This window comes from Cryptomeria japonica, unplaced genomic scaffold (assembly GCF_030272615.1).
Source record: "Cryptomeria japonica unplaced genomic scaffold, Sugi_1.0 HiC_scaffold_110, whole genome shotgun sequence".
In the NCBI taxonomy this organism is placed as follows: domain Eukaryota; kingdom Viridiplantae; phylum Streptophyta; class Pinopsida; order Cupressales; family Cupressaceae; genus Cryptomeria; species Cryptomeria japonica.
In genome coordinates this window covers 406,591-428,362 of record NW_026728932.1, presented here as the reverse complement: position 1 = coordinate 428,362, position 21,772 = coordinate 406,591, and the positions used below count along the sequence as shown (strand labels likewise).

The 21,772-nt window shown below is 35.4% G+C and overlaps 1 protein-coding gene across 1 annotated transcript; it reads right to left on the bottom strand.

Annotated features, from left to right (window-relative positions):
* Positions 1-17,290: 17,290 nt before the first annotated feature.
* LOC131045175 (receptor-like protein 7) lies at positions 17,291-21,221 on the bottom strand. The gene is made up of 2 exons (XM_057978713.1): positions 18,298-21,221; positions 17,291-17,557 (listed from the first exon to the last, which is right to left on the bottom strand). Exon 1 carries the CDS (start codon positions 21,138-21,140, stop codon positions 18,387-18,389), a length of 2,754 nt encoding a protein of 917 aa, XP_057834696.1. The 5' UTR covers positions 21,141-21,221; the 3' UTR covers positions 17,291-17,557; positions 18,298-18,386.
* Positions 21,222-21,772: the final 551 nt, after the last annotated feature.

The following is a 21,772-nucleotide window of genomic DNA, read 5'->3' as shown; positions in this document are numbered from 1 at the left end:
ATGAACCTCACACTACAGAACTAGTTTGTGGAAACAAGAAAATAAATGAAGCACATGTGTCTGTAGATGATGAAGGTAGATCTGTTAGCAGCAACAGAAATGATAAGAGGAAACTCACCTCTTTATGTCTCAAGAATCAAAAGATGAGAGACACACATTAGAGAGTAATCATGCAGATCACTCTTACAGGAAAGATGTGTTTCGGAGTGATAATAAAGATGAAGCTGAAGTTGATCTTGAATGTGAACTGGTAAGTGCACTAGAAGAGCTGCAAAATGTTAGAAATAAATTTAAGAGGTACAAAGATTCAGTTCCTAAAGAATGCAGTTGGTTGAGAACATGCCTCAAAGAATCAAATAATAATATTTGAATATTGGCATCTTAACTAGAAGAGGCAAAAGGATTGACTAGTGAATTGAAATCAATATTTGATGCTAAGGAGAGAAGATGTGAGGAACTCCAACTAGAAGTGGAGAAAAAGGACAAATATTGTCAAGACCTAAAAGGAGAAATGGAGAACATCAGGAAAGACCTTGAGAAGTGTCAAAATGAGCTCATGGTAAGGATCCGATATGATGGCAACATTGATGCCTTGGACAAGATGCTGACTAAACAAAAACACACCAAGGATACCAGAGGATTAGGATATGCTACTGGTGAATGCTCTACAAGTTAGGATGTCTCTCACAAGGACATTCTGTTTGTCTCCTCTAATGGAGATAACAAGGGTCAGACCTTCACAGTTCGAAGTGCACCAAGAAAGAAGGTTGACCTAGCTATAACAGGTGAGGACTTGAGGCTAAAAATGAAGACCGGTGCAACAAGAATAAATAATGCAGATCCTAAAGGAAAACAAAAATTGAGATAAGATAGGTTCACCAGAAACAACAATGCAAGAAGGCAGCCTAAGAGACTCCCCACTAGTGGAAGACAAAGAGATGCAACACCCCAGAGAAGTAGAAGTGGAGAAGCCAAAATCGGTCAGATCACCTCATGTTTGGCAGAATGAATTTTTAAGTAATAAATCTCCATTCTCCGATTACTATTTTGATTGTAAAGGATATGGCCATAGGGTAGAGGAATGCAAAATGATGTCTAGGAGTAGAAAATGTGTTATTCCTAGAAATAACAAGTTAGTGTGCAAGAGATGTAATGCATATGGGCATAAGATATGAAAATATAGAAACATGTATATGCTTACTTCCGGTTATGCCAACAAGAATCTCGTTGTTGCTCCTAGAAATGTAAATTGTGTATGTTAAAAATTCATTGAATTTGGCCATAAAAGTCATCAATGCAGGAAGAACTCTTAGTCCTATAGTAACCGGTGGAACAGTCCTAATCAACACAAAGGAAGTTACAAGGCATATGAGAAACAAAGGACTGCATGGAAGAAAAAGAAGAAATACTCCTGCATGTTCAAGAAATCCATGGAGACCGGTAGCTAGCCGCAATGGCATGAACAAAAGAAGAGACTTAAACCAGTTTGACAGAAGGTCCTCAAGACAAGTGCTTGGGATGAATGTAGTATGCTTCTATGGCAATATATCCAGTCATATTGTAGAACCTGGTAAAGAAAATACCTATCAATAGAAGAAGATGAGACCTGATCCAAAGGCTACAAATGAGAAGAGGAGGGGGTCCAAGAAGGTATGAAGGAAGAAGGAAGAGAACACGTCCATGAATCAACATTATGCACTCAATGCATAGGTGATATCTCCTAAAGTTTAAAGGAGATGCAGATCCTTAGGGGGAGTAATGTTGATTAGATCATTCACCCCCAAATATTGAGAAGGACAGAGGAAAGGATGGGCAATCACCGACATGATGAAGAAGCTGAGATGAAAGAATGTGTGCAATTGATATCTTGGCTACACATTCACACGGGCGAGATGGATCACTGCTGCAAGTTTCAAAGTGGGATGTCACATAGGAAGGAGAGCTAATGGACAAAGTATACTAACAGAGATATTGAATTGGTACAGTAAACTAGCAAGTGCAGTATGTTGCCAGTAGGGATAGTTACTAGTATGGAAGAATTTGTGAGTTAATATGTTATGGTTCTATTGCAGTGGCTCTGGTAGCCTGGACAGATCAATTTATGTCTCTAATGTTATCAGAAGTTGTCCTAACTAATAGTGTGTTGGACCTGTAGCCGATACCATGTGTATGAGACATTACGATGTCAACTGATGTGAGAGTTGACATGGAGTCAATGTGACAACATTATGGTCAGGTATGTTTATATCATAAAAATGGGATGGATGTCATGGAAGTGAAAGACCATCAGCACTCATAGATGCTCACTTCCACTGCTACATGTGCAGTTTGGGGTACCGGTTTAGGACATAACAGAAAAATGAAGACCATAGGGTTGTGATTCAAAGGGAGTTCACAAACATATTTTTATGATTGGTATCTGATACACTTGACACAGGAGGAGATCAAGTGTCATTGTTGTTGCATCATGGACCGGTATATAGGGAGATGTGAACAAGATATGAGTTATCTGCATAGGGGGAGAATATGTCAAATAGTTTGGTGTCACCCTTCAGTTCAAGTGCTGCTAGTTGAGAACTTGCATAGCATAGTGGTAAAAATGGAACAAGAAACGAGTACAAAAGGGGAAGAGAGAGCTTGCAGTATACTGGTTGTCAAGAACCTTTTCCATTGTTGTCAAAGGTAGAGAAAGTATCTGTAGTATACTAGATACTACATGTGTGTTGACATTAATGCCAAAGGGGGAGATTCTTGGCATTGTGTTGTCATTGATGTCAATCAGTATAGCATGACTGGTATGGGAGATTGAAGCGTATTGTTGACATTGATGTCAACTAGTATTGCGGGTCACCGATATACAAGTCTGCAATGGCATGTGTTGAAGACATGCACTAGAGACTAGTGTGGTATGATAACCAGTAAGTAATGTATTGGCATTGAGTGGCTGCTAGCCGATAAGCATGTGCCCCGTAAGATAGAAAACATAATGGGATGTTGATGATTGTGATGAAGAGGTGGAATGCTACAATAATCATGTCAACACCAGAGGTGAAGCATGTGCAAGCCATCGGTAAGAGTTGGATGTTATACAACAGGACTCCCACTGGATGAAGAGAAGATTCACAGAGAATGTGCTATTATAGTAAGCAAGGATGGCATATGGAAAAGCTACCAGGTCATATGTCAAGCTGAAGATGCATCTACTCCTCATGGATGTTACATTAATACCACCAAGTGACATAGATCCTTTCCCACTGCTAAGTGGTAATACCTTTCTTATCCCATAGTATACATGGCATACATCATGACCCCTTGGGATAAGACAACCAAAGCAAGCCAAGGCGGGTGATTGGATGCATAGAGCAGACAACTAAAGTGAAAAATGAGGAAGCCTCTTGAGGTTAAGTTTAGAGATGTGCACTAGATCAACATGTGAATACATGATGTGATTCTAGTGTAGAATAATGATTCACACCTCCTCTCAGTGTTCATTGATTCCAACATCAACCATAATTATCTTTTTAATGTGAAAAGTACCAACCCCTAAATAAATACAATAAGGTTATCACTTATTTACAACAAAAACCACAATGATATCTCTTGGAAGCCACTTACAAGCCCCAAAACTCACTTGGAAGCTGTTAGACAGCTCAGATAACTAGAGGATAACTAAGAGGGGGGCAATGAATCAATTGTCAACAAATTATGGAACTTTAAGCATTAAAACCTTATTACCGAAATACATAAACCAAATACTGGAATAGCGGATATAGAAGTGAAGCACAAATATAAGCTACATAACATTTACCAACCATCCACAAAAGATAACACCAATATTTGTACGTGGAAAACCTAGTAAAGGGAAAAGCCACGGTGGAAAGCCTACCCACAGTCTGATAATAATTATGAAGTATGTGATTACAAAAAGAGAGGCCTTCACATGCAAGAAGGCCAACAACCTAGAGTGCACTCCTCATCACAAAAAGAGCTTCACTGACTACAAAAAAAAATCCAGACTACAATCCAGAAAGAAGAATGAACTGCAAGAATAACATCTGTTATGCCTGAGTACAGTCTTGGTTAAGCTCAGAACCGGAGGTCTTAAACCTCTTTCACCAACTCAATTCGATCATCTATGATCGACCAAAACCTCTACATATGATTATAGCATTATTCACAGATAGATAATTGCCTAATCTCATAACCCATCCATGACATACAAAGATATCTTACATCATACATATACCAACTCAGGGCCTAAACAATTACGTCGGCCACCTAAAAGATAATACAATAAATTCATAACTTAAACCCACAATCCAATAATCATCCAAGTCGGCCTGGGATCAAAACAACATAAACCATTCAATAAATCCAACCGGTAATGCATCGGGATCATCCACCAACACGTTACATAAAATGGTCCATAACCTAGTAGAATAAGACCAAACCCAAAATAGGCTGCCATAAACCAAATCCAACACCACCAATCAACGGGAACATGAACAAGATAACTAGTATCATCTTGTGAGCCATCTAGAAGCCGCACCAATACCACTTATCAAGTGCATCAAAATATCTTCAAAAAAGCTCTACTAGTTAAACCCTTACCGGTGACGAAAAGGCTTACTAGAGAAAATTATAGCATATAAGTCATCAAATCCCAAACCAACCGATCATGATACACATCTAAATAACATGAATGATAGATCCAAACCAATTCCATAAATTAAAGCATACCATATCAATATCATAATCCAACCACTCTACCGCAACCTACCGAAAGTCGGTAAACAACCAAAACAGCTAGTGTTGACATCAATGACAAAACATCAATGCAACACATAATCAATTCCTCCAAGTTGCCAACAATTTCCCCCTTTGGCATTTATGGCAACACTGGATGTGAAAAACATCCAAGTGCCAAGAAATGCCAAACAAGTCTCCCCCAAAGGAAGATAGCCAACAATCTCCACAAGATGATGTGACAATGAATTTCTGAACCAACAAACCAAGCTCCCCCTATGAATGATATCTCTGTTAAGATCAGATTTGTCCCCTTTATAATTAAACTCAATTTTTCACATGTATATCTCTCCCCCTTTGACATTAATGCCAGAAATATGACATAAACATCAAAGATAAATCATAAATCCTTGAACCACACAGCCGACTACTCCCCCTGAGTAGTAGCACCTCCACATCAATGTGGAATAAATAATTTCTTTGTAAATGCATACCAGACTGATGCCAAGCAGCATCATTCGGGTCTCTACCAGAGGGGCAGAAACCCCCAATTTGTCTCTAAAGTACTCAAATGATTCTTTAGGCAAATTTTTAGTGAAAATGTCTACAATCTGCTCTTTATTGTTCACATAAACCAGTTTGACTTCATTTTATTCCACCTGATCCTTCAAAAATTTGTATTTAATAGATATGTGCTTTGTCCTAGAATGAAATACCGAATTCTTTGATATGTCAATAGCAGCAAATTTATCATAGTGAATAACTACTGGTTCATTACAGTCCACCCTTATATCCTTCAACATTTGCTTCATCCATAGGACTTGGGTACAGTTAGTATCAACAACAAAATACTCAACTTCAACAGTAGATAAAGAAGTACATGACTGCTTCTTATTGATCCATGAAACAAGTTTCTTTCCAAGAAAAAAATCTCCACCAGATGTGCTCTTCCGGTCATCAACATCTCCAACCCAATCTGCATCTGTATATGCACATAGTATAAAATCATCAACTTTAGGATACCACAAATCATATTTAGTTGTTCCTTCCAAATACCTAAAGATCCTTTTCACCGCACTCTCATGACTCTTTCTAGGATCACTCTTATATCTTGATACAATATAAACTGCATTCATTATATCCGGTCTAGTCTGAGTCAAATATAACAAACCTCCAATCATAGACTTGTACCTTGTAGGATTTACTAGAGCTGATACATCTTTCTTTGTCAGTTTCTCACTTGTAACCATAGGAGTACCTACCGGTTTAGAATTTTCCATGCCAAATTTCTTTAACAACTCTCTAGCATATTTAGTTTGACAAATGAAAATACCTTTATCAGTCTGAGTAATCTGCAAAACGAGAAGAAAATTTTCCTTTCCCCAAACATAGACATCTCAAATTCATTCTTCATATTGTTAGAGAATTCCATACACAACTTATCTTTACCTCCAAAAATGATATTATCAACAAAGACTTCAACAATCAATATGTCATCATCAGTGATCTTATAATATAAATTACTGTCAAAATTACCTTTAGTAAAACCAAACTTCAAAAGATATTTATCCAACCTTGCATACCAAGCTCTAGGGGCTTGTTTCAATCCATATAAAGCTTTCCTTAACTTGCAAGCCATGTTTTTGTCCTTTGAAAGTGAAAATCCATCAGGTTGCTCAATATAAACTTCCTCATCAAGATCTTTATTCAAAAATGAACAGTTAACATCCATCTGATAAGCCTTATAGTTCTTATGTGCAGCATAGGTGAGAAATAATCTCGTAGCTTCAATCTTAGCTATCGAGGCCAAATTTTCATCATAATCAATTCCTTCCTTCTGAGAATATCCTTTACAAACCAACCTAGCCTTATTCCTCACAACATTTCTATCTTCTTTCAATTTATTCCTCAAAATCCATTTAGTTCCAATAACATTCTTATTTTTAGGTCGGGGAACTAAAGTCCATGTATTATTCTTTTCTATCTGATTTAATTCCTCTTCCATAGCTTTCATCCAATGTTCATCTTTGCATGCTTCAATTACTGATGCCGGTTCAACTTTGAGAAATTAAATATACATCATCAGCTGCCAACCCTCTTATTGTCATCACTCCTTTGTTCTTGTCTCGAATGATCTGATCTTCTGAATGATTAAATCTTACATACTTAGGAGTCTTATGATTTTCTGTTCCTCTGCTGTGATCTCCAATTACTATTGAATTTTCTAATACTGTGGGAGTAACTGGTTCAACATTCTATTCTGGTGTCAGTGCTATCGGTTCAGTTATGATCATTTCCACTACCGGTTCTCTCTCATAAGTTCTGATTTGACCTCTATACTACTCATCCACCTTGACATTAGTGCTCTCCATAATTCTCTATATCTTTTGTTATAACATCTATATTCTTTGTTTCATTAGAATAACTAATAAATATTCCTTCATCACATCTAGGATCAAACTTTCCAATGGAATCATCTCTTGTGATATAATATTTACTACCAAAGATTCTGAAATACTTGAGTGTAGGTGTATGACCAAACCATAACTCATAAGATGTCTTACCAGTATCTCCTTTGATATGAACTATGTTGAATGTGTATAACATCGTGCTCACAAATTCTCTCCAATATATATGAGGTGGGTTAGCTTCCATCATCATAGTTCTAGCCGCACCCAAGATAGTTTTGTTCTTTCTTTCCACAATTTCATTCTGTGGAGGTGTCTGGGGTGCAGACAACTGTCTTCTTATCCCATGCTTCTCACAATAGCTATTAAATTTACCGGATGTGAATTCTCCACCCTGATCTGACCTTAAGCATTTAATATTCAATCCTATCTCTGTTTCAAATTTATCTTTAAAGATTTTAAACTTTTCAAACGCCTCATATTTCTCCCTTAGAAAAGTAACCCATGCCATTCTAAAATAGTTATCAATGATTAGCATAAAATATCTATCACCCTAAAAACTTTTTATTCTAGCATAACCACACAAATCAGTATGAATAAGATCAATAACATCATTAGATTTGTCTTGTATACTCTTAGAAGAATTTTTGACTTTCTTTCCAATTTGGTATTCCTTACATACTAGATTATAGGGCTTCACAATCTTAGGTATGTCTCTAACTACCTTAGTGGAACTAATCTTTATAATGCAATCAAAATTCACATGACACAATCCGTTATGTCATAGCCAACTTTCATCAATTTGTGCAATCAAACATGTCTTCTCACTAGAGTTCAAATAAAAGATGTTACCTCTAGTCTAAGTATCGATTGAAATCTCCAATCTAGATCTGTTGATAATATTGCATTTTCCATCCTTGAACTATAACTAAAATCCCTTATCCACCAAATATCCTACACTCAAAAGATTATGCCTCAAACCTTCAACATAATAGACATTATCAGTATTGTTCTTACCATCCAATAATATAGTTCCTTTTCCCTTGATCATGCATGCTTTGTCATCTCCAGATCTAGCAAGACCACCATAAAAATTTTGCAAAGATAGAAACTTCCTTTTATCTCCAATCATATGATGTGAGCATCCACTGTCTATCACTCATTCATCCTTGTCTTCAAATTTAGCAGCGAGGTCCATCCCTTCAGGTATTAGATCATCTTCCTTGATAGCCAAGAATACCATTCCTTTCCATTGTTGGATCCACTAGCAGAATCTTGTGCTAGTTCATTATCAGAATCAGACACACCTTCCTCATCTGCATAATAGCATGATTTTTCTTTGTTTCTCCTGTACTTATGCTTGTTCTGATAATTGTGGTTAGGCCTAAAAGATCTTCTAGCTCTTTCTACAAATCTTGAATTCCTTTCAGGACATCTAGATGCAAAATGGCCTATCTTGTTACATGCAAAACATTTAAAACATGATTATCCTTCATACTTACTTCCTGTCAGACCTTTAGGTACTCTTCTAGAAAATAGGGCTTCAAGTTTCTCAAATTCTTCATCTTCTTTCTTCATTTCCTCTAGTTCCTTAGCATATAAGTCTTTCCAATCACTCTTGCCGGTAGATGATGCGGATGCATGAAAAGAAGATTCAGATTTTGCAGCTCTAGAAGGTCCAAATTCCTCAAGCTCAAAAGAAGATAACTTTTCAACCAAAGTATCCCTGTTAATATTGGTGTTTTCCATTGTTCTCAACTAATTAATTCCAATATCCTTCATCTTATAAGGCGGTGGCAAAGATCTCAATGCTTTAGAAACTATTTCATCTTCGCTTAGAGATCCACCACAACACTGAATTCCTACGTTAATTTCATTGACTCTCTCCATAAAACTAGTAATCCTTTCATCTTCTTCCATCTTCAAGTTCTCGTATCTTACCCGCTAACCATCAAGTTTAACAATTTTAACAGCATGGTCACCTTCAGTCAGAGTCTCCAATTTATCCCATATAGCCTTTGCAGATAATTTGTCGGTTAGTCCCATTATTTGATGATCAGAAAGTGCACATAAAAGAGCTTCTCTAGCTCTACAATCATTCTCAATGTCCTTATCCAATCCTGTCAGAGGAGGATTTCTAGATGCCGAATTATGAGTTGTATATCCTTTCTTGGTGATCTCCCAAATTTCTTTCGCAAGACATCTCAGATGAGTCTCCATCTGAATCTTCCATAACCTGTAATTTGTTCCATCAAGCCTAGGAATTTATCTCTAAAAAATAGATGCAAATGAACTTGATGAACTTGAACTATTAGATGCCATTGGATCTTCCTCAAATGGTTAAGCTTCTACAAAGAGGACCAAGCTCTGATACTAATTATTAGAAAAATCAGATAATCAGAGGACAACTGGGGGGGTTGAATCCATTGTCAACAGATTATGAAACTTTAAGCATTAAAACCTTATTACTAGAATACATAAACCAAATACTGGAATAGAAGATATAACAGTTAAGAACAAATATAAGCAAAAAAATATTTACCAATCATCCACAAAAGATAACACCAAGATTTGTACGTGGAAAACCCAGTAAAGGGAAAAACCACGGTGGAATGTGATTACAAAAAGAGGGATCTGCACATGCGGGAAGGCCAACGGCCTATAGCACACTTCTCATCACAAAAGGAGCCTCACTGACAACAAAAGAAATCTAGACTACAATCTAGAAAGAAGAATGAAATGCAAGAATAACATCTCCTATGCTTGAGTACAGTTCCAATTAAGCTCAATACTAGAGGTCTTAAACCTCTTTCACCAACCTATGATTGACCAAAACTTGTGCATATGATTATAGCATTATTCGTACATAGATAACCGCCTAATCCCATAACCCATCCATGATCTAGAAAGATATCTTACATCATATATATACCAGCCTAGAACCTAAACAATTAGGTCAGCCACCTAAAAGATAATACAATAAATTCAAAACATATACCCGCAATCCAATGATCATCCAAGTCGGTCTGGGATCAAAACAACATAAACCATTCAATAAATCCAATGGGTAATGCGTCGGGATCATCCCCCAACACGTTATGTAAACCAGTCCATAACCTAGCAAAATAAGATCGGACCCAAAATAGGTTGCCATAAACCAAATCCAACACCACCGATCAACAAGAAAAGAAACAAGATAACCAACAACATCCCATGAGCTATCTATAATCTGCACCAACACCACTTATCAAGTGCATCAAAAGATCTTCAACAAAGCTCTATTAGTAAAACCCTTATCGATGACCAAAAGGCTTACTAGAGCAAATTATAGCATTTAAATCATCAAATTCTGAACCAACTAATTGTGATACACATCTGAATAGCATGAATGACAGATACAACCAAAATAACTAGTTTTGACATCAATGACAAAACTTCAATGCAACACATAATCAATTCCTCTAAGTTGCCAACAAAATCCAATCCCCCTAACATGTTCCTAAAGTTTAGGGACAAATACAAATCATAAAGATATTTTATAATGCTATCATACGCATAATCATCTAGTTCTATATTAAAATATAAAATATCATAGTAAATATGTTTCATAAACATAATTCCAAACAAATACCACCATGCAATATCGAGAATCATAATATATTTTCCACAAATTCCAATTAAACAATTCTAAAAAATCATCACAAGGAAACACAAGTCTAAAAACATGTCTCTAGCCTAAATAAAACTATCACAAATCCTGAGAACAAGTCAAAAAAATAAAATAACCAGATTAGCACATTTAAACACTATTTTGGTGCACTTGCACTTTCTGATAGTACATTTACATATTCATTTAGCGCATTTAATAACCAAACTAGTGCTTTTGTGGGAAATTATGGTGCATATGATGCACAAAGTAGCACATATGTTAATTCCTCTAGTGCATTCACGATCCGTTTTAGCGCATATGACATAAAAGAAAATGACATTTGACACAACAGTAAAATAAAATTTATAAACAAACTTACAAATTTGAAACAAGATCCAACTTCATACAAATTAATCTAAAAAGAAACGTATAAGACCCAGAAACTAAAATAAAAGACCCTAGAACATAGAATATTTCTACATAAAGAAATACTAGGCAAGAGTCCAAAACTTAAAAAAAGAAACGTTGAAAATAATTTACATATTTCCTTTCAAAATTACAAACAAGACACACACAAAACTAATCTTTGAAAGAACCCAAAAATCCTCATCCATAGCAAATGGAATACACATAAATAATTTCATAGATTTCTTCCCAATAATTCTGAAGACAATTTCAAAAAAAAAGAAGACAATCTTTCTTTTTTGGAATCAAGATGCAACCTTCCTTAATGCAAACCACAACAACAATGAAACATCCAACCCATAGTCTGAAATCAACCAAGCATGCATAGGAAACTTCTTCAAAATTCAAAAGTAATTCTTCTTTCAATGCAACCCAAAAATAACTAAATTTCTCTAGAAAATATCACAGCCTTCTCAATTTTTAGCCCATACCACAATAATGCAAATCACCTCTCAAAATTCTCCAAAAATCCCTAAAATAAAACATAAGGAAAAAATCCTAAAAAATAATCTCCCTTCATGCACAAAACTCCAATAGCAACTTCAATGCAAAACATAAAGCTCACTCCACCTCCACCTTCGAAAACAAGGAAAAATAATTAAAACTAATAATTAGTAAATTAAACTCCCAATTAGCCAATAAAGCAAATAAAATAAAGTGAAAATAAATTAACAATGAAATATAAAAGCTCAATAGTAAAATTTCTTAAAATAATCAATTATTAATATATAATAAACTCACAATAGATATTAATTATTAATTACATAGTAGAACTTAATAGAATTATTAATTAAATAAACACCATGACTTAATAAAAATCCAACCCAACATAATAATTAAAATAACATACCACATAACTCTTACATGACAACATAACCAAAATACTAGAACTGACAAGATATCATCCAAACCTAGCATGTGATAAGACATTATATCATTCTCTAATTGACTTTCAATTGAGATTAAAGACACTTAAACCTATGAAACCAAGTGGAGTCAATGTCTAGTACCTGCATCCTACATAACACCAAATGTCTATGCACAACAAACACACACACAGACACATGTATGTACATATATGTGTGTGTGTGTGTGTGTGTGTGTGTGTGTGTGGCGGGGGGAGGGCGAGTGGGTTATGCATCTACATACAAATATAGTCATGGAGTAAACACATAAGTGAAAATGCAATATCACACCCTGCTCACAATCAGTGGAATGGTACTGTCCCTTCCACGTCCACAATAACAATACATCATATTATAAACACATCATCATATCTAATATAAACATGAAGTAAAGTTAGCACATAACAAGATAACATCATAAGTAAATGTAAATAATTGAATATGAATAAATCAACATAGTACTCAGCATATCATCATCCATATAAAAAATAATGTATCATCTCTTAACATGAAATGTTTATCAAAACATTAAAAAATCCATAACCATTTACCAATAGTATCATAAATAAGTCTAAACATTTTCATAAATATCTTTTAGTGCATAAAAGAAAAGTATGTCAAGCTTGAATGAGCCCAATTTGTGAGAGTCAATCCATTGGTATATCTCATCAACCCATTGTTCATTAGATAAAATGGCATCTAGCATTAATTAAGTAAAAATAAATAAAGCAAATTGCTCTCTAAGACCTAATTTTAGCTGCATATGCTTGCATTTAGGCCAAATTAGTCTTTTAGATTTTCTATATGAATACCCTTTTAAGATAATTATTGTAGTGTTAAAACAAGATTGTAAAGCACATTAATTTTGCTTGCCAATTTATACATTTTTTTAAGTATTCTCTCTCTTCAGATGATATACATGTAGAAGTTTTTCTGAATTGAAATAAAGTTTCCTGTTCTCTGTTTTTCAATGGGATTGTGTTTTGGAATGGAAAGCATGAGAAAGAGACTTGACAAAGCTGAATTTTGAGCATGTACTTGTTTATTTGAGTAATAGAGTCCAGTAAGAGAGCAATTGCCCCTAACATTGAGGTTTTCTCATCTTCTTGAGGCCACCTATCATAAACATTGTGTGTTGCATTTATCAGCAAGGGAAAAAATGAAAACCTAATGCAAAAAATATATGGTTTATAAATACTTCACAAAGCAAAAATTGTAGAGCCTGCTAGACTATCTTTGGCCCTGTTAAAAATCTTTTATTCGATAATCAGCTAGAATTTATCAGATTAATGAGCAGTAAATATTTTACACAGGAAAAAATAATTACAAAGATGCGTTTGTCCTTACATATGTCAGAAAGGCAACCCACTGCTTTAGCCAAAAGTAAAGCATCCAATAAAAGGCATTTCTCTAAGCTTTTTAGTGTCCTTTCTGGTGCATTGCATATCAACCCTAAGAGAAAATATTACAAATTTGCCTAAGGAAAAAAGTAAAAATATAATAGTTACTACTCTAGGCTTAATAGCTTAGGTTCTGGTGCATTATAGACAAGAGGGTGACAACCAAAAAATTTGACAGAATAGACATTTTCTATAGTAAACTCCATACGTGTGCTTTCATGTACGTTAAAAGTAAGAGAATGGGAGCATTTACGAATATCAAATAAAGGAAACTACCAGGAGTTATTCCTAAAACTGAAAATAATTACAATTATAAAACCACATGCAAAGCCTAACACCAGCAGTGGAGGAAAAGAAAATTACAAAACTAAAGAAGCAAATGCTAAACATAACACTCAGGTAGCTGCTTAAAGTAGCCTACCATTTCCCATGCACAATTTGTAAAACGAAATCTAGAAATCTAGAAAAAATGCTTCTCTACTTGAAAATATAAACCATTGACTCTGGATGCTCATAATTCTCCAGACATGTATTTCCTCCCAAAATTTCTTCTTTCTAAAGGCTTGTTAATTTATTCTGGAAGGCCTAGACGAATGAAGATTACAGTACTTACTATCAGGAAGTGGTTGAAGCCTTGATTCAAAAATTGACAACTTTATAATAAAAGCTCTTACAGCATATTCAACATCATTTGCCAAAAAATCTGACTTAAATGACTTAGTCACATTCAACAGGAAAATGAATTTCTCAACTGGAATTTGATATTTTGTCGGTGAAAATTATAGCCTCTCTCTACTATGTCCTGCTCAATATCCATCCATTACTCAGCTGTTTAACATAAAAATTCTAAAATAAATATAAAGAACTTGAAATCATTCATGTACCATCAATGTTCAGATTATCCTAGAAGACCCTATATTTAAGTACAAATAGTGAACTTTGTGACAATACTATAGCTGTTTTATATTGGTAAAAACTTGTCTGGCATGTTGTAAACAGAATATAAAAAGGTAATGCAATTACTGAGAAGTTTTCTTAATGGAATATTCCCAACATCACGACAAGATAAATTTAATCCCCACTTGAACTCCTTTGAATCATAAAGTGGGAAACAAGACTTTTAAGGCACCCAAACATGAGAAACTCATCCGTCTCAATCATCTAGCCAGTTTTGTTCTTGTACTTAAGGTACAGATAAACAAAAAAAACTAGAAGATTTGATAGTGTTAATTTGTAAATGTTAAATTGCTGTCTGCGAAACTAGAAACTCTATTAGGGTCTAAATCGATTGCTTTCAAACATGTACACAAACACATTGGCTGTGAATTGCTGATAAAAAATGTGTAAAATATAACCAAAAGATTATACTGTACTATTTTAGATATTCAGTTCACCTAAATACAAGATTCTATCAATTCAGAATAATAAATTCAAACTTTCCACAACTATCAATTGCTTATGATACGGTTTATGTTAAAGTGCTGCACGATTAAAAATGTTATTTGTTCTCCACATAGACTCTTGAACACACGAATCATGGTATTTCAAGCAAGTACCATGTTATTACAAACTATTGTATGTTATCCCTCTTTGTCTGTTATCCCTGAATTTTGTGAGGGACAAAATCTTGAGGGGTGGTGTCTAAAACGAAGATCTTCCTCTATTTGTGGGCAGGCCTTCCCTATGGAAATCTATAAGTAAGGAAGACAACTAAATTCTAAACAGTCAGCATAGAGTACTCTCTAATAAACAGATGTACAACGTTCATCATGTATAGGAATTAGAATGTATTCTGGGGGATTATATTCTGAAATCTCCACTACATAAACTCCACTAAGTTCAGTAGAATTAGAATACTACAGATATTTGAAAAAGACTTGAGATTAATTATCGATTTCTCATTATAAACATTATACTTTATAAACACTTAGATATGAAAATAAAGTGGCATTTGTCATCAAATTTGCAAAAAATGATCTGAACGATTTCTCACACATGAAATATTAGAATTTTGAAACAGATGAAATATTTCTTACACATGCACAAAATGAAATACAAATCTTGGTCTACATGTGAATGCTAGTTCATTAATTTACATCTTTAGAGTAAATGCAGAACCATAGTTCTCTTGCCTCCACTCCCTTGCTGAAACAATCAATACTGTACCTAGTATTTCATTAGAAAGACAAAGTTCTTCCAAAAGTTTTCCTTTTATTCGTTACCTTCTATATGGTGGATTTTATTGGCCATGTTTTCCTAACTGGTTAATTCTTTTCAAATTCGAATTTAGATTTGCAAATTGACAAATTTTGAGTAAATCATTCAACTTTTGGCATAAAGTATAGTGGTAGCGAAATTTCTTGGGAATAAATTGGCAAACCAAAAGATTAAAAATTAAAAATTCTATTAATTGAATTGAATAGGGGAAAATTCAGGTTAAATTCACGTTAAATTCAGGTTAGAGTAAAGTTCCAAAAAAATGAGAAAAAAAAGACCCGCAAATGTTTTTTCCAACCTAAAAAGTATAATTTATAAATTTGGAAAGTTTTAATCTTTCCACAATTAGATCATGATTAAAAAATACATCAAAAATGGATTTGCCCAATTAATTGCATGAAAATGCAAATTTTTCAGGGAAAAAAGGCGTCAAGGCCAAGCAGCAATAAAATGGATTAAATCATGATTTTGTGAAGGTTCCTGCAACTATGATATTATAATGGTTGCGCAAAGTTATTAGAATTGCAAAAACATACATTTATAAACAGTTTTTAGAATTTGCATGAAACACATCTCTTTAACTGGAGAGATTCACCAACCATTCTACAAACATTTTCCAAATTCTTCATGCCTCAATAGTTCCCCTAACTTTCTTTCTATGCAATATCATAAAGAGTTAAATTCAATCAAAATCGGTTAGTTATATACCTGAGACAATATGGTCGTAAGTCTGCTCAATCTTCTACATCTTCCTCGGTAACGTTCAGCATTTTCTCTTTCTTCAGCTTTCCCTTGTTAAAGGCTCTCTGTTCTGCACAATCTTAAGTTTGCCGAACTTGTCTTTATTACATACTATGTATTGGTGGGCACACCATGTGTCAACAGTTGGTTGCATCGTCTCATCTAAAGGTATCTAATATTTCCAAACTTTGAATCATGTTCCAACTGTACCTCTCTCTATCAAGAAACATCTACCTTCTAAAAGCCTGATGGATATTTGCATACTCCCTGCATGCAGTATGATTCAAGTACTTTTGTTTCATGTCATCTTCTGTTCATTTGAAGAAAATGCTGTAGACCTTAGCTCTCTTGGTTTATTGTCAACATGTATTTATGACACATTGAATTTTTTATTCATGATAGATGTTAAGGCTTCATCCAGAGTTCGAGTGAAGGTTTTCTTATAAGTTATAGATGATCTCTTTATTGATGTTAATCCATCTTCCCCCTGTGCTCCGGCCTCACCTATTTCATTTCGGAAGCTCACATGGCTTGCAATTCCCGATAGATTTAATTTTGTTGGGGATTTTGACCTCTATTACAAACAACCAATTTACTGGGATAAAGAAATTTAAGACTAAATGATCTGAAAAACGTCAACAACATTTGCAAAACCTATCCAACAACATTATAGAGGTAAACGAAACAGTATGCATACAAAACTCAAAAAGATTTACATGGCAACCCTTATGGGAGTGAAATATCCTTAATAAATAATTTCAGATTTATATGCAAACTTTGAAAAAATTAAAAACCAGATAGCAAGTCCAGAACTCTTACACAAACAACAAGAATACCACAACAACAAACTCAAGACACACATATATGGAAATCTTAATCCACAGAATAGTGCAGAATAGCTTCAATAGTTTAGGGGACTTAAGAATAAATATCTCAGCAAAACATTAAATATGTATATCTTCTGTGCGTCAGCCTTTCTTTTCATGAATTTGGCATTACCCGTCGATGTCCATTAGCTTTGCTTCCCTGCATAAACCAGCTAACATAGCTTACTTAACAAGCCTGGCCAAGGGTCAAGCCAAACCATTAAAAAGAAATTTCAGATAAAAATTCCCTCCATTACAGAACAAAGAACTTCTCAAAATACTCACGTCAGTAAAGTAATGCTCTTTTCTATAGGCCGCAATGCTGATTTTCTTAGAGCTTAGAAAAGCAGGTTTCGGAATATACAAAATATTACTAATTAAGGAGGCTAATCAGATAGTACTGAATGAGTGGCTCGAGAATATCCTATGCATTCAATATGCACTCAACCTATAAGATCCGTGACAATGTGCATTCAATGAAAAAAGTTCTCTACATTTTTTCAGAATTCAATGAGCATTCGCAATTATGGAAATAGAAAAAAATTATGTTATGGTTGTAAATAATTCAAACTTTCATAAAATAAAGAAAATAAAAAATGAATTATGCAATGACTGTGATCAATAGAATAACAGATAAAAGATTTTTTTCTAATTATAAAAATATGAGTGAAAATTAAAACTGTATTATACTGTAAAATGATTGACCAGCTTATAAAACAGATTGAATCCAACAACGCAAGAACTAATAAAATAACTTTAGAAACATATAAGTATATAATTTTATCCCTTACAATAACCTTTTACACATCAAAATAAATTCTAAACAGTAATTTAAATTACATATATTAGGACGCATTGAAATGTTTACGACATCAGTAGCACCAGCAATTTCTAGCTCACCTCATGCTTACAAAGTTGCAGTGGCCATATACTAAGAGAAATTTTGTCCATATATAGTAACCCAACCCTCTGTATAAAGGTATCTACTTTCACTTATTCCCTGTTATACACCGATCAACAGCTAAAACTGCATCATCATACAAATTGAAGACTCTCTTTCTTATCCTGTTATTGAAACACAATATTCCAATCACAATAGAGAATCCCAAACTATAACTCAATCCAAGTCCGATGGCCCACCCTTTCATTTCAGCATCTGAATTTTCTACACCAATTGTCTCAATACTTGTGCAGTTGTCATATCCAGAAGAGTTGTTGCAGACTGTTGTATTGGTAAATGGAATCTCACTTAGCTTAGGATTGCCTAAGTAGGATGACTCCCCAAAGGTCAGAAACTGCCCTCCGTGGGGTACTTTTCCATCAAGCATGTTGTAAGATAGATTCAAGAACTCCAAATAAGTCAGCAACTGAAGTTCCAAGGGAATTTTGCCATTCAACCTGTTTATCGAGAGGTCCAGAGACTCTAGCTGATCCATGTCTCCCAATGTTTTTGGGATTGGGCCACTGAGATGATTCCTTGAAAGGTTAAGGACTATCAAGCCCTTAAGGGATCCCATTTTGAGAGGAATGTTCCCCGATAAATTGTTATTTGAAAGATCAATACATTTAAGAATGAAAAGAACTTTCACAAACTCACCATCCCCACCTTTCCACGACATTACAATTTTATTTGTATATATTGCACCATCTAAAGTATATTTTTCCAAATGGTTTGGATTACTCTGTGATTCATTGACCATTGCAAGCAAGTTTGTAAGGTTGCTCGGAATAGGTCCTGAAAGGCGGTTGTGTGAAAGGTCCAGAATTTGAAGATTTGAAAGGTCGATCACCTGGCGTGGGACACTGCCATGGAAATGATTAGACCTTAACACCAACACGTGCAGTTGTGATAGCTTCCCAATCCAATGGGGAATGGTGCCTTGTAACTTGTTATTTCCCAAATCCAATACTTGCAGAGTGTGGCATTTTGAAAGCGAAGACGGAAGAAGTCCTCTCAACTTATTACCAGCGAGCTTCAATGTATTAATCTCTTTCAGGTTGCCCCATTCTGCTGGCATTTTACCTTCTAGATGATTTTCCGCCAAATCTAGAACATTGAGAGAAGAACATTTCCTTATCAAATGGGGAGGAATCATATTGCTCAGCATATTACTTGACAGGTCAAGAACCTGCAACTCTGGAGTGCAAATAGAATCTGGAATGGCTCCACTGAGATTATTCCTAGACAAGGATAAATACCACGAATTTGAAAGATATGCACCCGTATCAGCAGGAATAGAACCATTAAACTGATTCCCCGACAGGTCCAAAAGATGAGCATCAGGAGGAAGAGGAAGAGGACCTTCTAAGCTGTTATTGTGCAAATCCAGATACATAAGAGTCATGGATGTTAGACTAGATGGCAGAGAACCTGTTAATTGGTTACAGCTAAGGTTCAAATAATAAAGACTGGTTAAGTCCCAAATCCAGGACGGAATATCTGTTGCAATTCTGTTAGCGGATAGGTCCAGCTCTATCATGCCATATTGGGTTACTAGAAACGGTGGAATTCTATCTAAATTGCAGGAAGATAATCGCAGAGCCTGGAGGTTTCTAAACTGTGGGATCCAGGGTGAATCACTACTCACGGTTAGGTGATTATTGGAAAGGAACAGATATTCAAGTCTAGTTAGATTATCTAAGAGAGAAAGGGATATGGAACCACTTAACCCATTAGAGTCCAGCCAAAGGTGTTTTAAGCTAACAAGATCTGAAATTGTGCGAGGAATTGCTCCATTAAATTGGTTGTAACTGAGGTCAAGATATGAAAGGGAAGAAAGTGATCCCAACGAAGGTGGGATTGATCCTCTTAAGTTGTTGTGGGACAGATCCAAAGAAAAAAGTTTAGAGAGATTGGCGATGGACAGAGGAATTTTACCTTCAATTCTAGTATTGAACAGATGAAGACTCTCCAAGGATGAAACGTTCCCTATAGCAGATGGAATTTCACCCTCCACAGCTGTCCGTGAAAGAATAATTCTAGTCAGTGATGGTGAAATTTGTTGTCCAATAAAAGAAATGTCTCCTCCAAGATTGTAATTGTCAGAAAGATCAAGTGAGAGCAAGTGGGCAGTCACATTTTCAAACCAAGCAGGTATTTGGGCTAACAAAGAATTCCTTGAAAGATCGAGATGAAGGAGAGAAGTGAGTTTGACAAGGGAATTGGGAATTGGTCCGCTAAGCCCACACCCAGACATGCTGAGTTCTTGAAGGTTCCGTAGACTGCCAACAGCTTCGGCGCTCTCCTTGCCTACAGAGATATTTAGTCCATCCAGAACGAGGTATTCCAAGCTCACTAGATTTGATAAGCTTTCCAAACTCACATAAAATTCATTTGCATCACCAGCATCTGACAAAGCAAGAAAACTGAGTTTCTTCAACATTCCAATATGGGGAGTGATGTTACCTTGAAAGTAGTTATCACTGAGATCGAGGTGCTCTAACTCTGCAAGCTCAAACAGCGATGAATGGATGTCACCCTCCAAATTGTATCCATTCAAATCGAGTAGAGAAACATGGCCTGTGCCGAAGTTACAGCCAACTCCACTCCAAGTGCAGCAATTCAATCCGTGCCAGGAACTAAGCCTTTTATCCTCATCTGCAAGATCTGCCTTAAAATCCAGGAGAACATTTCTGTCGGTTAGCGGGCACGCCATTGTAGGATAGGCGATCAAACATAAGAGGCCGCATGATATTGTAATGATTGCAAGTGCAACTTTGCTATATGAAACCGTAGCTTCCATATCTTTCGCAAAATAAAATGCGTATATCTATGCTTTCAATAAAAAGAATTGATCAGAGATCAGGTAAGAAAAAAGCTAAAGAAATCCCTTGGTTCGCTTAAACATCTTTGTGTTGGGATTGCCGTGTATTATTGAACGACTGGAAAAGGTAACCGCAGTAAATTTTGTCATATCCCGGGTCCCTGCCATTGAATGCATGGAAAAGTACAGTAATTAATTTTGTCGGATCTTCTGTATACAACTGAATGAATGGAATCGTCATCTTTTGTCTACAATTAATGAAAGGAAAATGGTCCTTACACGTTCACTAAATAATTATTATGCCTGAGCAAGTGGAAATGTTGTGGTCTCACGTCCACTCAATCACTTCTACCATCTTCTATGCATTACTCGATGAGTGTAACAGTAGGGTAATGGCTACGCAGGGGGCAAAATGGCCCGCCCATGCCATGCCTTTTCTATGCCCCTCATGCCATCAGGCCAATCATTCCCAAGCCCGTTAATTTTTTTTTCTGTTAAAATCTAAAATATTAGCTGCTCCCTCTGTCCGCCAGATTACTTGATTTGTGCAATTTGTCCTGTCAACGTTTGGATCAAGAGACGTTGGTAGTTGCAGGACAGGAGACCGTAAA

Bases quoted from the DNA above. Each gene is read 5' to 3' on its own strand.
- LOC131045175 (XM_057978713.1), bottom strand. From the start codon at position 21,140: ATGGAAGCTACGGTTTCATATAGCAAAGTTGCACTTGCAATCATTACA.